The following is a 21,812-nucleotide window of genomic DNA, read 5'->3' as shown; positions in this document are numbered from 1 at the left end:
AAAAATTATTATTTAAAGAAAGAAAGAATACAGATAATTATTTGACTGGGGCTGTCACACTTTTAGTTATTTGTACTACAAGCAGTAATAGTATTAGTATTTTGGTTTTAGTTATGCATAGCTATATGTATCATACCTAGCTAATGCATGTAACTTTGGCACAATTTTGAATCAGAATTCATTAAACAGTGTAATTGTAATTTAAATGTGCATCAAAGCTAACTAGTAAAACAATTATGATACATAATTAATGCAATAAGACAATTAATTCAATTAATTGGTCAATATGTAGCCTACTGTAATTCATAAATTGTATTTATAAATGTAAAATGCTTGACAACACGCTCTAATAAAACAGCAACATTAAACAATAAAGCATTCCTGAAATATTTTTTTTAAATGTAACAGGTAATGTACAAATAGCATATATCAAGCCATTTATTTGTAACTAACGTTACAGTTACTACATTTTGCAAATGTACAAAATCGATAACAGATTTTTTTATTTTTGTATTTTATAATATCTTTTGTTTTTATCTTTTATAAAACATATAATAAAATAAAAATGTGAAAATTTACACAGTTCGACCTCCAGTTAATGTGTTTGTCTCTGTAAACATTTCCAGCGGCACTGTATATTGCACACTACATTACCCACATACGCCCGAGCTCACCATCCACTGCGCATGCGCGGAAAAGTCACTACTTGACGCGCCCCCCCTCCCTATTTCAATGTAAGATGGTGGTTAGGAGGCACTACCGCTCTACAGAGAGGCTATAAGAAACAAGGCTTGGTATTTTCGCATCAAATCACACAGGAGCAGGGACAAGCCACCTGGGAAATTATATTGTGACCTGTTGTGCTAGACCTGGGCCGTTCAGATAGATTTTATTTGCTGTGAATCTGTCTGTACAGATAGACAGGGTGAGTATCCCACCAAGGCCTCTCTTGTCCACCGCCTCCACATTCAGCTGCTATCCTCTTTAAATTCACCTCTTTAACATGCCTCATCCCTCTTTCTCCCTCAAACGTCCATTTCTCGTGGAAATGCCCGTGTTGTGTGTGTGTTTCATCAGTCTGGCATACTAACGTTAGTCGTACAGTTAGCCGAGTAGCCGCTAGCCGCACCGTTTGACCGGCTTTTAATAAAATACTCAAATATCGATCCTCGCTTCGCCAAACACTGACTTATTTTTTGTCATTCAGACTCTTAGACAGTACCCAGTACGTGCACGCTGATTTTAGTGTGTAATTTAGCCTGTTGAATAACTTCCATGTTGGCTAGCTTAGCTGGTTTAACGTTACTCAAAGGCATTAACAAGGAAACACATTTCATTTCTCTACACGCATATTCACTTTGACAGCAGTTTTCCTTGTTATTTGAATAGGAAGTTGCAGTGTAATATTTGCGTGTAATATATGCCTGACATTGCTCCGTTACTGCAGTTTTATTCTTTTTGTCCACACCCTTTATTATTGTGTGTGGCGCACGTTTCAATAGGCAGCCCACTGACAGGAGGTGGTTTCGTAGACAAAAAGCACCAGTCATCCTTTCCACAAGAAATATGAAGTCAGAGTCTCCCAGAAGAGGATATTTTTGTGTTTGCTTGCAACATTGTCTTTCTGTTGAGTGTGCATCATTAACACTGTTGTCAGCAGTGGGTCTTTTGAGTTTACAGTGTTGCGTGACAGCTAAGATTGAATTTTTCGCCAGTTATTTTCATGCAGACGCATGTTAAAGATTCCAGTAAAGGGGAACACGAGAGTTCTGTTGTATTGTGCTTTGGGAGCGATACCAGGCGGGTTTTAAGTGGACCGACTGTCTAGGCCCGGTTCCAGTGCACCGTCAGACATTGTTTGTGCCAGACACAATGTTTGAGACAATTTTCTGGCAAGGGTCACTGGTGCTACACGATCCTGTTCTGAATGGACATCTGCCTTGGTGTTCAGTTGCAAAGAAATGACGCTGCTTGCTAAAATAGTCGGTTGAAAAAGTTAATTTGCACCTTTTACGTTCTGTCCGAACGGGTCAGCCGCAATCCTGGCGGAACGGGATAAAAGTCTTTTAATTTCAACTTGGAGAGATCTGGAAAGATTGGCTTTTTAGCTGCATTAGATAACCATGCTTTTTTTTTTTTCTCAGCTATGGGCTACTGCAGATACATTCTAAAATGGATACCTTTTGTGTTGCATTTTAGCGTTTTTAGTGCCTTTTATTTTGTCTGCCCAGAATAGTTTTTGTGGCAAAGGCATATCTTTCATTCCTTTTCATGCCTCTTCCATCTGCTCATGAAGAGCAGCCCACAAATGGACACGACTCCCACTCCGATTATAATTTCAGCTACGCTCTTCTGTGACATCAGAATGACTTTCCATCTTTTTGCCAATTTTTCACCATATTGCATATATTCGTCAGAGCAAAAGGCAGCTTTTATAGCCTTTGACTATACATTTCACATCAGTGTGTAGCTGACATTTGATTGGTTGAGTATTTGTATGACTTCTGTTTTGGTTGTGTATGTAGTTTAATTGAAATTGACACATGCTGGAGGTGCTGACTTAACTTGATGTAACTGCTTGTTCACCGCCCTTCAAAACCCATTTAAAACACAGACCTTCTGTTTAACTCGCACATAAAATGAACAGCCTGTTGCAGAAACACTTTCAGAATGGTGCCCAAGACAATCTTTAACTTTTCTCACAGTGTTATATAATACTTGCATTTTTGTTTGTCGATGGTTTCAAATGTTGAAACGTTTTGGTTTCACATGCTGACTCTATTAAGTTTAATGGTACATTGACAATTTTCGAAACCCTTTTCAACAACACAGATCTTCGATTTGACTATATAAAATGAAATGCCTGTTACAGATCTGCCGAAGACTGTATTAGTCTGCCTTCAAGACGTTATTTATTCAAGATACTGTATTCAATGTTGCACAGCTTTTGTACTCATCCTTTGGTTTATAATTAGTTTCTAGAAGGCACAATGTCTGTGAGATTTGCATTGTTTTTGTATTTGCAGATGTTGGCTTTCTATTTCAGGTTACGCCGAACTTATCGCATACTCAAATTTATTAGTACTGTAAGTTAGCTGTCAGAAATATTCACTTTATTCTGTTTTTATGCTTTAAATTGGTGCGCTGTAGCATCTCTGTGAGGTGTGGAGAAACCAAAAGCCAGATGTGCCGGCGATTAGCAGTTTGAATATTTTCTCACGGATTCTGGTATGTTTTGAAGAAAAGTCATTCCACGTCGATTCCTGCACGCAGGAGTAAGGGCCCTTCAGGCCGTCCATTCAGGGTTCAGCTTCCACGACACCCTGGGTTAATGTACACACAAAAACATGAACCACCGCCAAAACTCAAACATTGTAGGTTTAGATTATCATTTGTTCCTACGCTTTCCCAGCACCTTAGTCACTTTGCAAACATATCTGCTCCAAAGAGACTTGTGGGTGATTCTGGCTTCGTTGCTCAATGTAAGCATAATGGCTTCAATTTAAAGCTGCAGTCCATAACCTGTCTAAAGTATAAACGCTTGTTATAGGCGTAACATAGTGATGCAGCTTTAATTCAGATTTAGGCTATCTTGTGACTTTTATTGCCCTGTTTCGTTCTGTTCTTGTGAAAGAAGCATATGCATGTGATGTTGGATGCCAGAGGGAATCAGACCCCGCACAGCTTGGCCGTGTCTTGGGGGGTTTATAATCATTGTGTTGGAATGAAATCCAATCCAATCCATTTTTTTTTTTTAAACAAGAGGGATGGTTATGTTTGTTATGCATCATCCCCAGCAGGGGCCAGCGGAAGCTTTTATTACCCAGAGCTGATATCCGTCTCTGCTGGGAAGGAATCCCATCCTCACTTGACAGTGGGAATTCCTTCTCCATACAGTCGGCAAAAAACAACCTTACACTCTGTTTCTAATTCCATATCGGCATGTTAAGGAGACTGCTTTGCAGTTTCCCCACCGCCCCCCTTACTAGCTGGGGTGAGACCTTGCCGATCCGAGGAAGTGCTGATTACCCTACATGTAGCACAGACCGCCCCCTGCGTTCAATCAGCATTTCCCTTTTAAAGGGAGATTCAAGGGACTGACTCCTCCTGCTGTACTCTGCCTGGCCAGGATGGGATATTTTTAGATGGCTCCTGGTTTTTTTTTTCCCCCATCCTCTTGTAACCACACGCTGTCCCCTCTTCTCACAACTGGTGCTTCCGCTACAGACAGTGACTATATTACCCCATGAAATGACAATTAGAGCTTTGTTGGCTTCTGTGTGTGATAGCTGTGAGGCTGTGTACATACACCACTGTTAACAGTTTGGGTCAGTAAGATTAAAAAAAAAAAAAAACAGTAATGTTGGGAAATGTATTTTAATTACTTTTTGTAAAATGTAAATTATTCATGTAAAGGCAAAGCAGAATGCATTACGCTTCAGTGTGACTTGATCATTCAAAAATGATTCCAATATGCTGATTTGGTCAATTTATCATTTTTTTTTTTGCAGACTTATGCATTTTAGGTGGCTTTGATGAATAGAAAGTTCTAAAGAGCAGCATTTATGTGAGAAATAAATAATTTATAACATTATAATAGACTTTACTGTAAGTTTTCATCAATTTCATGTCTTGTGTACAACATTTTGTGCATATTGTACTTCAACAGTAAGGATGGCCAAAAACATTGTTCAGATGTATATAGATTTTCCTGGGAAAACATGCTAACAACTTTCATGACTAACCCTAACAATACACTGCACAGGTTTTTGGCCAATCAATGCTCTCTAGAATGTGCCTCCCCCTGCTTAAAACACGAACTACCAATATATGGCTAATATCATGAAATCTGGTTGTTTCTCCTACAGCTTGAGATGTTGCTGGTTCTGTAATGTTTTTTTTATTATTCGTTTAATATGACAGAGACGGATCCCTCCATGAATGCATCATATTCCTGTTTGTTTGTTAACGAACGCAAGACTGTCCTGTATTTGTTCCCATTTGGGAGCTTCGTTCAGACCATTGTTTGATAAATGAACCTCGTGGGGAAGTGTCACCAGGGAACGGAAGTGTCTTGGACAAACTGTCGTATTTGTGCTCATCCATGTTGTTTATTCAGATGGGTTTGAGAACAACTTCAGAAGAGACTAAATAAGTAGAGTAAAAACCAGTAAACCAACTGCCACCAAGACGTCGATTAGTTTGTATTAGCCGTTATCTCATCCCCTGCTGTATTAAATGAATTAAATCCCCTTTTTCACTGCCGCTTTTTTTTTTTTTTTTTTTTTTTTTTTAATGCCAAGATTACTTTTTCAGTACGCTCTTAAATAACTGAGACTTTCTCAGTAACCCTACAGAGACCTCGTATTGCTTTTTAACCAATGCATCCTGCATTCAAGATGCAAACCTTGTCATGAGCCCACGGATCTGTGTTCCATATGAGGGTCCAAAACCTCATTTTCAGTAACTGCTGAATTTGCACCTACACATTTAGACAACCAGTTCACTGGATCATCCCTAGAGGATACGCATACTTTTATTGAAACTGTTGCAATTGCTTGTGTGGGTGTTTGGGCTTGTCGATTCCAATTATGCCTTCAATTCCTCTCTTGACTTGAGTTTTAAACTCCTCCCACACACACAAACACACTCTTACTAGCAGCACTCTCATTATTGGCTCTCTGTTGCAACCTCTAGTGTGCTTTGAGACTATGTGAGTGATATGAGCCTAATTCTGTCTCGTATCTGAAGATCAGGCAGTGTTGGAAAGTAGATATTGGCCGCATTTATAAAACTAGACGCTTTGTTGGTTTGACGGCATTATTTTTTATGATTATGTTACAGAAGTTTAAACTTTTTATTTTGTAACTTTTTTTCATATTAAAGCAAAAAAAAGCATTAAAAAAATTCAATGTATTATCTTTTTTTCCCCCCCTTCTCGTCAGCTCTGCCTCTAAACTGTGAGAACACCCAGCTCATTTCTTCGTGCCGTGCCATGTCCCGCAGCCCTGAGGTGAAGGAGGACCCCATGGAGTGCCCACTATGCATGGAACCATTGGAAATTGATGACGTCAACTTCTTCCCTTGCACCTGCGGCTATCAGATCTGCCGCTTCTGCTGGCATCGCATACGCACAGATGAGAACGGCCTCTGCCCGGCCTGCAGAAAGGTAACCAAAGAGCCAGTACAGCACATAAAAATCCAATTTGTTGAGAATCATCTATGAGTGCATATGTAATCTGTGCAACTTATTAGGATTGTAAACTAAAGTAAGATCGAGTTTTACATGTTGTAATTTTGGCTTTACCACTTGATTGCATTTACACAGTTTAACCCAAGCAACTTTTGACACTTGAATTTATTTCTAAGCAACTGCTCTATTGGGGAGCTGCAGGAGATGAGTTTTAATGGCTAGCTTTCAGCATCCCAGGGATCTTTGCTGGAATAATTGCCTTCAGGGTCAGCGTGATTTTTATCGTTGTTGTACAGCTGTGTGAAGGAGACATGTGCAGCACAACAGGCCTCCAGTTCTTGTGTTGTTTCTCCAAGCGCTCCCAGACAATCATTTAAATCAGTCCCTGTAGTGTCCAGTTTACTGCAGCTCCTCAGCCTTTATTTGCAGGACGCATGTTATTATTTCCATGTTATTATTTTGTTTTATTGCACCAGTTTCATTCCAGTTGTTTATCTGTAAAGGGTATCTGCTGATCCTTAATTAGTGTCTATATATTGTTATATATGCGATGTAAAAAAAAAAAAAAAATGAGTAGCCTATATTATAAAGATTTTTCTGTTTGTTTTGGCAGATATGTCCAAATTATTTCAATATAATTTTGTCATTAATCATTTAGTGAAACACAGTCTTCAAGAATGATTTCATCTGACATTTAGCATCTTTTGTTTGGTTTAGCCATATCCAGAAGACCCTGCAGTCTACAAACCTCTCTCTCAAGAGGAGCTACAGAGGATAAAGAACGAGAAGAAGCAGAAGCAGAATGAGCGGAAGCAGAAGATCACAGAGAACCGCAAGCACCTCTCCAGTGTGCGAGTTGTTCAGAGAAACCTGGTTTTTGTGGTGGGCCTTTCACAAAGACTCGCCGATCCCGAGGTGATTCAGCAAAATACACCATCCTCTGTGTAACTGCTGTTCCTCTCACTCAAGATAAATGATTCTGAGGCACTAAAACTTGATATTCATCTTTATATAAGAGTAAGCTCTCAAAATTCACCCACACTTGGTTTCTGTTCTTTATAAAATTTTTAGTACAAGCAAGATATGAAAGTACACTTTTTTTTTTTTTTTTTTTTTTTTTTTTATCCCATCAAGGTCTTATCTATATTATATCTGTTGAAAAATGAAGGTTAAGGAAAGGACTATTTGTTCCAGCTAACAATGCATTTCTGGTCAGATGAAAACTACTTTTTTGAGCTCATATCCTTTTGTGGAAAAAGACCCACTTGACACACGGGATTTATCCAAAATAAATAAAAGAAACAATAGTTTGTACTAAATAAATGGATTTAATGTCCGTGTGCACTGGTAACCATAGTAACAACAATTTAATGTAAATTTTACACATAAATGCATATTTTCTGAATGCTAATGGTATATTAAGATGCCTTGTTTATTAAAATTACGGTTAAAAACAACAAACTAAGGAAGACAAAAAGTAGCTCTTGTGCTCTCAGTCCTGCTTATGACATTTATTGATTTGAATATCAGCTGCTATGTTGGTAAACTGCTTGCAGTTATTGCTGTCAATGTAAAACATATTTGTTGTGGAATCACACTGACATTAATTTTCAGTTATGAAAATGCATACTTTTTGATGCTTCTATTCTCCATTATGCTTTCATTTGGCATATTGTTCAGGATCACTTCCATCTGGCTGCATGGAACTCCTTGAAGACGTCTAGATTTGATTTTAATGCCACATATCATTAAATGGAGAAAAAAGAGAGACCACAAATGGTTTCCTGGGAAATGAAAGCTACCTGCCCACCAGCTGCACTTAGCCTGCATAACCAGCCCACGAAAACAGCTTTCACTCTTTTCGCTCCCTTCTCTCTGACGCTCTTTCTCTCCCTCTATTTGCCATCACAGCTGACGTCATGTACCCTGAATAGATCTCAGCAGAGAACAAGTTATTCAGTGTGAAAAAGCGAGAGTGTGAGAACATGCCTTCCAAATTCAAGAGCGTTCGAACGAGATAAGGAGCACAAAGCTTTCAAAACATCAAATTACATTGTGACAGTGTTTTTATGCGGTTTGTCTGCCTGAATGTTCTCAGTACCGATCATCCCTTCACTTTTCAGTCTCTGTGCCTTCATTTATTTCACACCGAGGGTGTGAAAAAAAAAAAAAAAAACAAAAAAAACCCAGAAAACTGAAAGGGAGTGAGGCAAACAAAGACCGCAAAGAAACATCCGGGCTGCTTTCACAGTTCAAGAGTGACCAGAATCTCAAAAGCACCATGCCATCGAGGCGAAGCCCTCCGCCAATGAACTGTCAGTCACCCACCAGAGACCTACTTGTGTGCCACACTTCATTTTCACTGTTGATTTGGCTGAACATTGTGGACATCCTGTTGATAGTGTTTAGGTCATCGTTTCTCAATACAGTACGTCATTCACGCGAATCTTATTTGTTTGTTTTTTTTTATTCCTCCATCCTCCAAAAGCCTCATTGTGTGAAATGGTTTGCTTATGTAAGATTTTATAAGTATAAATATTTTCCACAGCACTGATGGGGTATGTTTGGTTCCTAACCTAGTTTTCATATGCCTTTCTCATATAATAAATGGTGATTGAGTCACATCCTTCCGAGGAATCACGGTAATCAGGTGTGCTCTCTCCCTGTGCGAGTCCTCTAAATAAACTGCATTTGCATGTGCCCTTGATGATCAGCAAACAGCAATCAGGTGTTTTTAAATATATAATTGATGTCTAATTGCAGGTCTTAAAAAGGCCGGAGTACTTCGGGAAGTTTGGGAAGATCCATAAGGTGGTCATCAATAACAGCACTTCTTACGCAGGCTCACAGGTGGGCTTTGTTTTCTTCCCAGCTAGCCTTGAAAGCAAAAATGTAGCATAAAACACATTTTCACAGGGTCTAATTTGCTTGTTCTCATTTCGTCATCTAATATGCTTTGATATTTGTCCCCAGGGTCCTAGCGCCAGTGCCTATGTCACTTACATTCGGTCAGAAGATGCCCTCAGAGCTATACAGTGTGTTAACAATGTTGTAGTAGACGGCAGAACACTTAAGGTAATGAAAACTTGGGTAACACTTTATTTTACGGTTACATCTGTTAGTTGCTTATTAGCATGCGTCTTACTAGAATATTAGCCATTTATTAGTGCTAATTAAGTAATTCTACATCCCAATACCTAAACTTAACAACTACCTTACTAACTATTAATAAGCAGCAAATTAAGAATTTATTAAAGGAAAAGTCAAGTTAATAACAAGTGTTAGCAAAACATGAGACAAAAGTTTAGTTGCTTCCGGTGTGCATTATAACAAAATGTGACTCTTTCTTGCAGGCTTCTTTAGGTACAACAAAATACTGCAGTTATTTTCTAAAAAGCATGCAGTGCCCCAAACCAGACTGTATGTATCTTCACGAGCTGGGAGACGAAGCTGCTAGTTTCACGAAAGAAGAAATGCAGGTAAAGTTGCCGCATCCTGCTTTTTCTTTTTTTTTTTTTTTTTTTTTTTTTTTTTTTTTTTTTTTAAATACTTTGTTGACATTGACAGACTCATAGCTCATAACATTTGACACTGCAGGCAGGAAAACATCAGGAATATGAACAGAAACTCTTACAGGAGCTCTACAAAACAAACCCCAACTTCCTGCAGAGCTCGACAGGGGAGAAGACGAAGGGCAAATCAGGCACATCTCAGAGGTCTGTGCCAAAGCACCTGTTAAAAACATTTATTTATTCTTTCGTTTAGTAATAATCTTCACAATGATGTGTCATTTGTTAACATTAGTAATGTATGAATAAACGATGAAATGCATTTCTTACACTATTAATCTTTGTTAATGTTAGTTAATGTTAATTAGTTGTTCATTGTTTATTCCTGTTAGTTGAGTGTATTAACTAATGTTAACAAACAAGTTGGGATTTAATAATGCGTTAGTAAACACTGGAATTAACATTTACTAAGATAAATAAATCCTGTAGCGGTATTGGTCATTCTTAACTCATGTTTACTGATTTTGTTAGTTAATATGGTAAAAAGTTTTTCCATAATGGAAGTTATTTCATATTTTTGATTACTTTATTGTTTGGAGTTGTACAGAAAACTACAATCATGATCTCCCTCTTTTACATTTAAAGTTACTGTCAGATTTAATGTTTCGTATCATATTCCCCAGTTCCAACAGTAACAGCAAAGAAGCTTGGCCTTCGATACAAACCACAGGGAAGACCCCCAATGGGCTGCCAGAGCACCATAAGACCCCACCCCTAGATGGCGGCTCAGACTCTGAAAACATGACTCCAGACGGCCCGGACACAGAGCTCGGCCTTGGCTCCATCACTGGCCTGCCTCCCTTCACATCAAACTGTGACTCTGTCAGGTAGCCAGGCTGTCAACTTCTGCCTAGTGCCATATTCTGTCAGCCTGTTTTTCTCTTGTGAAATTACACTTGTCCTTAATTGTCACAAAGCAAACATTTTCTCCCAAACATTACTGTTACACATTTTTATACATGATCCTAATACAGTTTAACTTGATACATGATACTGTATGAATGTAGCTGATTGTCGAGTTTGTATTGTTTTCCTGCAGCCCAAATAACAAACCTTCAGATTCCATCGGTATAAGCAACGGAGAAACATCACAACAAGTAAGTTGAGGATCACACTGCTGATCTTTTATTTACCTTTCCAAATGGATAGCTGTACACTTATCTAAATCACTTCTCTTTAAATAGAACAGGTAATGTTTTAATACAAGGTTGTTGTTTTTTCCCTCCCTCTTATCAAACCCTCCAGATTTCTGGCAGTGACTCTCCATCGCCGCCTCCTGGCCTGTCCAAACCGTCTCTAGTGGTGCCTATCTGTGTAGCAGGACTGACAGTACGGTCGCCTTTCGAAGGAGCAGCAGCCGAGTCACAGTCGCTCTTTTCCGACAACAGCAACTTCCGACACCCCAATCCCATCCCCAGCGGCCTGTCCGGCTTTTCCAGTTCCCTTCACAGCAACTCCGATTGGCCCACTGCCCCAGAACCACAGAGCCTCTTCACGTCAGGTACTTTACATCTCCAAGGTCAAATATCATTTGCACCACATTGCACACATAAAATATACAATTCTCCGTCTTTCTTCTGACAGATACCATGCCAGTGTCGTCCTCTACAGACTGGCAAGCGGCCTTCGGTTTCGGTTCTTCGGCTAAGCAACAGGATGACGACCTTGGCTTTGACCCATTCGACGTCACCCGTAAGGCACTGGCTGACCTTATAGAGAAAGAGCTCTCGGTGCAAGACAAAGCCTCCTTACCCATGACGGGCACAAAATCAATGCCAGTCTTTCCCCACGGGCCTTTACTCGGCCCACTCCACAACGCCCCCTCCATGAAAGGTCCACTTCAGCCCCCCACAGCCTCACACTTCACCCCAAACTCCAGCTTGCCCTCGCTGGGCTTCTCTCAACTCCCACACCGCACTGTCTACAACTCCTTTAGCTTTCCCGGCCAGACGCAGACCTCCCGCCATAGTTGGATGGGCATGCCCATGCGCAATAACCTCCCGCACTTGAATCACAGCGGAGCCCCTTCTTCTGCTGCACAGCACAGCAGCTTTTTGGACTTGAACTTGGCACCACAACAGCAACATCATCACAATTCGGGGCTTGGAGGTATTCATATGACAGGTACGTGCAAACCGGTTCTAGGGATCTGTATGTGTATATCAATACATTGGGGTTTTTATTTTTTTATTTTTATTTTTTTATGGTTAGATGGATAAATAAATTGGGTAGATATGTGTCAATGTCTGTCTAATTTAGATAATATATTGATAATTGTATAAATCAATATAATTATTAATACTTTTCTTATATATATATTATATTAGTAATTTTGCAGTTTAATGACATTTTAATAGACATTACCTTCCTCTGCTCATTGTATTAATTTTATTTGTGAAGGTCTGAAAGGTCTTAAAAATACTTGAAAATGATGAAAATATATTCTTTAGTGTAATATTGTTAGATATTTAATATAAAGTAAAAATGTTATGTGGACAGCATATGTTTGCATTATGGGTAGCTGCCGTGGCAGACTCGGCCACTGGAGGACAGTGTGGTGCTGTTTTGATAGCGTGCAGATGTGTCCGTCATAGATCCTGGTGATTGCCGAGGGCTCTCTCTTGGAATGAAACCTCATGATTTGAAGTATAGCAGTGAAATCGCTGTCACATTTAGTGCTGATACAAATTGTACAGCATATAATCATCATCCCCCTGAGGACATCTTCGTGACAGAACTGCAATTTTACGTAATGCATGATGGGCCAGCCCACTTTTTTTTTTTCATACCTTTAGCGTTTTTGTGATTTGTGGAGGACCTCCAAGTGTGGGTGTCCACCTCAGGCAATGAAAGTTTTTATTTAAAGTCATTCTATCCTAATTAATTCAGTTTGACTTGAGAAGACAGATGGTTTTCCTGACCTGAACTCTGTGCCTGAACTTAAACAAAGATTAATGTTTTCATGGATTCATCTTTGTGCTGTGGATGTGAGAAGACCCCGTAACTCAAGAAAATATGAAATAAACCGGTATTATCCACCTGAAGAGAAAGTACTCAGACGGGGGAAGAGGCTACTGTTTGACATTTCACTTAAACCCTTACCTGAACCTGTCAGCGAAGGGCCACGCTGAAAAAGAAATCCAGGTATCAAATATCATAGAGTTATTTCTCAGTTTGGTTTGATACCGTGACAACATGGACAAATAAAAGATGGTACTGAAGACGCATTCAGAAATGATTAGAGCAGATGAGCTGCTGTCATGCAACTGAAAAAGTGGATTTAAGTTAGTTACTCCCCAAGCACGTCCCGAATTGATCTTTTAGAAATTCAGTTCATTTAAATAGAAAGTGTTTCCTTGCAGACTAGCTTTAGGGCTTTTTATGTGAAACAATCTAATCTGCTGACACTGCTGTGGAAGTGTAGCATTTGCTAACAGGCTGTTTGTTTCTCAGCGTGCCGCCTACTTTTTAAGATTAGATTAACTTGTATTTCAGATGGTGCAAAAAATAAGGGAAGGGAAATTGGAAGTGACCTGAGGCTTTCATTACTCATAGAAACAATGAATAACTGGCATGACACTTTTTTTTTGTTTAGTTTTTAATACTGCTGGCTCCATTTCTGGCTCAGTTGTGCTATGCAGTGTATTTTGTGTTTGCTTCTTAAGTCCGTGGGTCTCAGTGAGAGAATGGTCTTCCCTGTTTGCTGTAGTGTCCTCCTGAGGATGCAGCTGCCGGGACCTGGGAGGGGAATGTTGCATTATTTACGAAGAAGAGCCGAGATACCAAAATAGGCTGGTGGGGCCAACACATGCAATCTCATAACTTGTTAGATGTGTTGTTCGAGTGTGAGACCAGTTTCTGCTCCATAAATAAATGAACGTAGTAAGCAAATGATGATCACTTTTATTTACTATGAATGAATGCAAAATTAACTGAACATATATGCAATGCATTTAAATCATCCAAATTAACGGTATGCATTATTGTGAAATTTTTAATAAATTTCTTAAAATTAATTTAGTAATGAATTAAAAAAATCTACTTTGTGTGTGTGTATACAGAAAAAATTCTTAGCACTGTTGAAAAAAACGATACCATGGTACACTCCAGGATTCTTAGAAAGTTTGAGTAAATGAAGAATTAGTTTTTTACTGACCCCAGTGGTGTATATATTCTGAATTGAATTACTATAACATAGAATATCTTTAATGCGATGTATACATTGCAATGGTTATGTTCATTTAATGTTTTATGAACGCCCCAGTCTGACTGAACGCTGAATGATGCAAAAAGACCCACTTTTCACCCTCTACGGCCCTGCCAGATAAATTTGGTTTCTTTACTTTGCCGATGTGATTCTGAGTTTAGCTTTTGTCCCGTCCGCATAAATAAAACATGACGACACTTGTTTATCTACGTATGCTAATACGAACATGGGTGATTGTGTTAATGCCTGCCACACTTGGCTAGACGAGCACCTTCTAATCAGAAGAAAGAACTGTGGAGAGGTTTAAAAAGAACACCTCATTCACGTTATTCAACACCTCATTCATCTTATCCCCTCCTTCAGAGGTGTTTCATTAAAGCCCAGTCCCCCTCAAGTGTTGATATTGAGTGTCTAGATTCTCATATTGGCTCGTTCTCACACTTGACTTGTTTATCTGCACAGGTTTGACTGTATCGACTGCAGAACCAATTCAGCGTTTCCCGAGTGAACGTGTCACTTCCTCTGTGTTTGAGGCCTGAACGCTGTTATATTGAAAAAGGGAAAACGTATACTGTTATATAATGAATATGCTTGTTTACTCAAAGCATCGTTGATGGAGAAACCCTGCTTTTTGCATTAGGATGATATTAGTGCATCTCCCAACCTCTGCTAAAAAGCCACATTTTAAATGAGATCCATTGTTTTATCTGATTTACAGAGTAATTAACAAATTGCATCCATAGTTTTGACCCTTGCCCATGCTCAGGAGAAACTCCTGTCATATGGTGTCAGAGGGGAGCTCCGTCTGCTCTTTAAATTCCCATGTTGCCAAATAATTAAATTACAAGCATGACCTGTTTGACTGTAACAGTGCGTCTGCTGTCTTGGCCGGATGCACCTTTATTGTCTGAAGACCTTTTAACAGCAAGCTGTCCCAGTAGACTCCCTTCTTGCTGGTGGTAGTACAGTTGTATTTGTTAGCACAGTTACAGTGTGGGATACAAAAAAGGGAACACTTAAAGACTTCGTGCATAATGCATTCTAAAGAGTTCTAGAATGGTATAATGCATTATATACAATTCCCAGATAAATTATTTCGAGCAATTTGCATGAATGTATTAATATTTTCAAATAGAAAAGTACAATGTTTGTTGCAAGAGATGTTTTAATTGAAAAACTTAACTAAAGAAACAGGAAAATTGTTAAAAAAGTGTAATTTAATGAAAATGTTCTTTTTAATTGTAATATTTTTTAAAACAATACTCTAATATGGTGAAACGAAATGCATGAAACATTAGAATTTATAGATGTGCAAAAAAAAAAATTATTATGAGTTCAGAATCAGCGATTACATAAAATTATTATTATTAGACCACTTTCTGTTAGTTAATTGTATATTTTTTGATGATAACTGCAAAACTTGGCAGCTGTGTCAGGTTAATAATTTTTCTTTATTCCTGTGCTACTTTCACATCTGTCATAGTACTCTGCAGTCCAGGTCTTCTCACATATTAAATTAAGACTGTTGCAGTCAGATTAATACAACGGTCAGTGTTAAATCTAAATCTGTCGGCCAGCCTTATATATATCTATTTTTGTGTGTGTGTGTCTGCGTCAAACCCCACCACTATCCCAGTGTTTTCAGCTTCTTATTCAATGCATTGTCCAGGCTTTGAAAGAGGCTGATGTTGGAGGAAGGTGCCCAGAGAAGTTTGCAGAGTCTTAAGTCAAGCTCAGAGGCTAAAGACTCGTTTTTTCTCTGCCAGGGTTGTTATCTCGTTCACTCCATTCCCCTGTTTTTGCGATTCTTCCTTGTTTGTCCCCCTCTCTCTTTCTTTCTCCCCGTTCCCTCCTTCATCATCTTTGCCGCCTGGTTTCTCCCTCCCTGTGGGCAGAAGCAAACCTTAGGAGAATACTGGCCTGATTAGAGAAGAAAAGGTTTATTTTGGCCTGAGTCCAGCTGAAAGAAGCTCTGTTACTGAAGCTGCACGTCTCTCCTCCAGTGTGACACAGAGGAAAAAAATAAATGAGAAACTAATTGAATAATAACGGGACTGTAAAAAGCTTTATAATGATTGTTCCTCCATTAGTAAGGGCAAGTAGACTCAGTAGAGAGCCAAAGATCACCTGTTGTTTTTGCTGAATCAAGTATAAATCATCATTACTGTAGCTGCTATTAATCCGCAGTCCAGCTTTGATTAATGCGGTTTCTTGACGTGATATCCCGAATGCAAATTCGTTTTTTAGGGAATTCGATTAAATTGTTTTTTGTTAGACCTAGTAATCGATCTTCAGCCATTACACGCTAAATAATAAATCAAATTAATCACTTGATTTGATTGCGATAAAGCGTTGCATTTTTAAGACCGTATCAGGCTAAAAGTTGACTGCGTTTCAATGTTTGGTTTTGTCAAAAATGTAAAACTAATCCCACCAATTGGCAGTTTTTTGTGTTGTGCAAGTTGAAACTGACGATTGCTTTTTCTCTTCTCTCTCTTTTTCCATCTCTGTCATCCCTTTTGCGGTGTATTTGTGAACATGGGCGTTTGGATACCTCACCATCCCCTTCTCGAACAGAAAACAGCACCTCGGTAGAAAGTCTGAACGTGAAGGAGTGGCAGGATGGGCTCAGAGCGCTTTTACCCAACATCAACATCAACTTTGGTGGACTGCCCAGCTCTTCTTCATCTTCATCTTCATCCTCCTCCTCCTCATCCAGCGTGAACCACCCAGGCGGCATCTCGCACAGCCTTAGCTGGGATGGCACAGCCAGCTGGATGGACCCTGCCATCATCACAGGTACGCTTTGAATATAATTCCAAAATGAATCAATGGGTATGATGTACTTATTGTGCATAAATGTTTTTACATTGTAGTAATATAAAAAATACATTCACGTAGTCATGTACGTTACATCTATAAAATTACACTGTACACAATGCTATCTAAACCCCTTGATAATTCCATTAAAAACATTTGAAACTAAAAAAGTGTTACGTAGACGAACATAAAAAATCTTCAGTTTGAACATTTGCTATTTTGTTATCATTAAGTAACAGGTGTTATTTATATAGGTTATAAAATGGAATAAAGTGTCTGGTTCTGATAAGCTTAAAATCACAAAACGCATTTGTGAAACAAATTTACCTGACCTCAGGAAAAACCAAACCCGTTCAAATTATGCCTTTGGGAGCTAAAATGAATAATGCATTTAGGCCTTTTAAACATTTATTCTGTAACCTTTTCACTAAAAATGTCAGCTATGTAAAGCCATTTTAAGGGCCATAGAAGAGGGCACACGTTTCAGATCAATTTGGTCTCCTGCACTTTCAGACAGTCTGAAGCATCCATCTGGACTAAATCAGATACCATGCAAAAATATTAGGCAGTGCCAACAGTCGGTGTGTAAAGTGGTTAAATATGCAGTGAACATTTACAGCATTCTTTTGTATCTTATTTTTAGAGCTACGTGTTTGATAGACAAAAACTGAATTGAGCAGCTGTTTTTGTAATCTATACTTCCAGAAAAGTTTTGCCATTTTTCTCCCCCCCCAGTTGAGGGAAGTAGCAACGTCTTATCTGTTGCTCCCTAAGGTTGAAGTTGCAATCTGTATGGATGTCACGGATATTGTCTGGGTGCTCTCAGCGGCTGCCTGCAGCATCCATCATCCACAGGGGGTTTGGAATTAATAGCTCACAGCAGGCCAGCATGTTTTAAGTGGTGCAAAAGCACCCTAAAATGCCCGCTTTCCTTATGTAATTAATCCTATTATTGCAAAATATTTAAAAATGTCCTCAATAATATCGCCTACATGATTTTTTTATGTGGCATCAAGAGCGGCGCATTTGACAAATTGTTGATCTGTTAGTACAGTATGCATTTTTGTTTCAAATGATTTGAATAGATATTTACTGTTTGAGTCACTTGATGCTCCTTTTGTTGTTCATACCTATAAGTTGATCCACTTCTTAGATAATCATGTCTTTAATTTCTGACATATTATTAATATTACATTAATATTCTTTTTTTTTTTTTCCCCCTCAATGGCTGAACATAAAAATGTGAGGGTGTCCATATATCATAATAAAGAAAAAAATATATAAATAAGCAAAACAGTTATTTTATTCCTTATGTTTTGTGAATGTGAATCATTTAATAAAATCACACAGAAAATTATATTTTAGAGAACTTTTTTTTTTTTTATTTGCTAAAATCGCATTTTGTCTCCCTAAAGTATTGTTTAAATATTTAGATGTGAACACTCCAAGGAAATGAATAAAATTTTAATTGAAAACATTTTTATAACAATATGGATCCACCATAAAAAAGAAAAAAAGCTGGCATGTGGAATTTAAAGTAGAATATTTTACAGGTTTAAAATTATAAATCAAATTGAATAATTTTTGTTGCCATCACTTTCAGGTATCCCAGCATCCTCAGGCAACAGTATGGACTCTCTGCAGGATGACAATCCCCCCCACTGGCTCAAATCCTTACAGGCGCTCACAGAGATGGATGTCCCTGCTGGCTCCACAGTGCCCCCTCAGCCCCCACACAGCGCCCCTTCGGAGCCCAGTTCCCCCACAGAGCCGGCTGGACCCCTTATCCAACCACAGCCACGGCCAACCCCGCCACCCAGTTCCACTCACCTCCCCCTGGCTTCCAGACCACCTTCAGAGCCTCAGCCCCGGCCCCCACAGATCTGCTACAGAGCGCCGGCATGGACCGCCATTAGGAACTGTGAAATCCTATTCCCCTTATCCGAAGAACAGCCGACAAACACGGCAGACGAATCAGTACAAAGCTATTAACAAAATAACAAGATTATGTATTGTTTTCTCTCTTCATCTTGCGCTCATTTTTATCCCGGATTTGTGTTTCTCTTGGTTTAGTCTTTCATTTTCCTCGTTGCCCAAGTGCTCTGTTCCAGCTTTCCCCAATTCAAACGGTCACATATACATAAGCCAATTCTCGCAGAAAACAGGTATGAGGCCTAAACAAGCTCCTTAGTAAAAAAACGTAACGTTAACGTCACTACATCATTTTCGGAACTCTGCATACCAGTACGCATCAACAGCGATGCGCTCCTGAAATTCCATTGGAACCAAATGGAAAGAATCAAACAAAAAGTGTCTTGATTTAGAAACAAGAGTCTGCCTTCAAAGCTAAACCAAAAAGAACAGCACCTGTTCATCCATCTGCACAACAGAGGAGCTACTTCCTGTGAGAGTCCTTAAAGCCATGCAGCTAAGCAATCAAGTAGATGTCCAAAATCAAAACAGGGCTTCGGTTTTTGTGTTTGATCAAAAGGGTACTTGGCTTCAATTGTTCTGACGGATCAAAGGCATAATGATGGTGAAGCAAAAAGCACTTTTACCAAGGATTTTTGGCCTTTAACTTTGTTCTACCTTTCTGTGCCCTTGTTAAAAGGGAGATGCATTTTTAGGGGTCAAAAACGTGGTGCCCGTTCTCGACGTGGCATTTAACTGTAGATGGATGCAGGCCTTTGCCTTTGACCCTTCCGCCAAATTGTCTGGTTGGACGGTGGGTCTTCCGCTTTCGATCGCAACACCGCGGTTAACCTCTGTATCAGAGGACGGCGTGTTGCCAAATGAAGAGGATTCGAGAGCTGGGTACCACCGACCCCTTTCAAGCGCAGGGCTCGTGCAGCGCAGGGGATGCCACCGTGTGGCGTCTCTTATAGCTGCCTCCGCATACGTGGCCTAATCAGTGTTTACGCTCTGACTATGCTCCCTGAAGAAACTTGAAGGTGTGCGAGGTGTACAGAGTTTTAGGAACTAGATCTAGAGTCGGAGTGCGGTGACGTGTGAATGCGTGGCGTGAAATTTGCGATTGGTGGGTGCGTGAAGAAACTAATCAGGGTTAAAGGGCTGTTCGAATGATTCCGGCGGAGGGTAATTCACGGGGATGTGATCGTAACGTTTGTGTCTGTAGCAGTTACTTTGCACGTTTTTATTTTTTTTTTTTTGGCTTTTCACAAAAGGGAAAGCTGGGATAGCTGTGCTACCGGGCAACCGATGTTTTGGCAATACGTAGGGGACTCGTCCGGGATGGTTAACACTGTTCGTCACTCCTACTCGCCCCCTTCTCAGTTTTCTTTAAACGGTCTTAATCCTGTATCAGCTGTGTAGGTTCCTGCCGACAGTTCGGTATTCAGCAGTATTCAAGAGGGATGAATAAATGAAATCTCGACGACGACGAAGACAGTACAGTTTAACTTGGGTTTTACACAGTGCTAAAATGTAAGAAGAATGAAGAGCTGAAGGAAATTGTACCTCTCTAAAGGTCTGGAGGAAAATAAAAACTAAATCTTAAATAAAAGACGAAATGTCATGCTTGAGTCGAAGTGATCTTTCTCTTTTTTTTTTTTTTTTTTTTTTTTGCTTTGTCAACCTTCAACTTTCTTTCAGCACCTCGTGACGTGATGAAAGGCGGCGATGGGCTCACGTTGACACGTTCTCTCTCAGCGCTCGGACACGTCCTCTTCATTTGCGTCAGTGCTCGTCGACAATTGCTTCTTTGAAAGATCAGGTCTGGAGGAGGGTTTGTGGCACTTAATTTTTTTTTGTTCGTTCTAGTGGGTGTCAATACCAACCTCCGGTGCGCGAGCCTTCAAATACTTTCGGTGCGGCCCAATTAACTTTATCTCAGTAAAGAGGCAGCGGCTCCCAGATAATGTCAAGAGTGCATTAGGCGTTCGCAGTGAGCTTACCGAGCGCTCGGCTTTCAAACGCTCAGCAGAGCCACTCTGTCATGCTCTCGTGCTTAAATTACTGCAGTGCTGATCTAATTGGCAGTGGAAGCTGCCAACAAATATGCAATACCGAAACTGCAGTGACTGGGCATGTGTTTTCTCCAGGGTCTCAGCTATAATGACCCAAATACGTAATGTATTCCTTCATAAAGTGGTTGAGTCAAAATATATATATATATATATAGAGAGAGAGAGAGAGAGACCGAATGATCAAGTGCCTCATTTCCGTTTTATCACCTAAAATGATTTGCATATGTATAACGGCGTTATTTAATGGTGTAATTAGTTCAATGAGGTAGGACCTGAAATCGCTCTTGTCTAGGTCAGTGGTTCTCAGCAAAATTTTTTTTTTTTTTTTTTTTTTAAATGCTGATATTAATATATAAATATTCAGTTGCAGTTGTGCCTATAAAAAGACATTAAATCTTATCCTTTGACTAAAGAATGGTATTTCTTTTTCTGAATATTTTTAGAACATTTTACTTTGGGGAAAAATACTAAATAAATAATCCACAAAACCAGTAAGTTCTGAAAATAGGTGTCATTGATTTCTAAATCTAAATCTCATTAACTCATAATTTAGTGTTAAAATATAAATAGTAACTGCTATATTATATGTAAATTAAACCAAATAGGAAAACGGAAACAAATGAACATTCAAATCAATTGCAATTACAATTTTTAGTTTTAGTAATTCAAAAGCTGAAATATAAAAAGGCTAATTAAAAATCTTAATATATAACCTTTTTTTAATCAACACTGATCTAAATACTGAAGAGAAATCTCAAGAGAATATTTTTTTTATTAATGGTTTCATGCTCTCTGCATCCAATAACTGACTTAGTTTATCTTTTGTTGCTTGGGAAAGTTTCAATTGGACCGTGTGGATCTCGTCTTGTCGTGAACTGGCCAAGAGTTCACCCAGACTTTTATGCAGTCACTAAGCAATATGGGAAGTGTTTCCTCTTCACAGACCCCTGTTTATTTTTATATGGTTAGTTGCATTTTAGAATTTGCATTTAGCGTTGTTTTTCCCCTTCAGAACAGGCCCGTGACCCATTTTTGGG

At 39.2% G+C, this 21,812-nt stretch overlaps 1 protein-coding gene across 1 annotated transcript; it reads left to right on the top strand.

The window, feature by feature from the left end:
• Nucleotides 1-728: 728 nt before the first annotated feature.
• cnot4b (CCR4-NOT transcription complex, subunit 4b) lies at nucleotides 729-20,331 on the top strand. The gene is given in 14 exon segments (XM_043237027.1): nucleotides 729-925; nucleotides 5,946-6,169; nucleotides 6,911-7,108; nucleotides 8,957-9,043; nucleotides 9,167-9,268; nucleotides 9,547-9,672; nucleotides 9,791-9,909; nucleotides 10,386-10,589; nucleotides 10,802-10,859; nucleotides 11,008-11,263; nucleotides 11,347-11,886; nucleotides 16,547-16,768; nucleotides 18,393-18,530; nucleotides 18,533-20,331. Coding segments are annotated over 13 exon segments (2,397 nt in total). The 5' UTR covers nucleotides 729-925; nucleotides 5,946-5,995; the 3' UTR covers nucleotides 18,706-20,331.
• Nucleotides 20,332-21,812: the final 1,481 nt, after the last annotated feature.

The sequence above is a fragment of the Puntigrus tetrazona genome, chromosome 4 (genome assembly GCF_018831695.1).
Source record: "Puntigrus tetrazona isolate hp1 chromosome 4, ASM1883169v1, whole genome shotgun sequence".
Classification (NCBI taxonomy): Eukaryota; Metazoa; Chordata; class Actinopteri; order Cypriniformes; family Cyprinidae; genus Puntigrus; species Puntigrus tetrazona.
The sequence above is the reverse complement of the archived record's forward strand: the minus strand, read 5'-3'. Positions and strand labels throughout refer to the sequence as shown.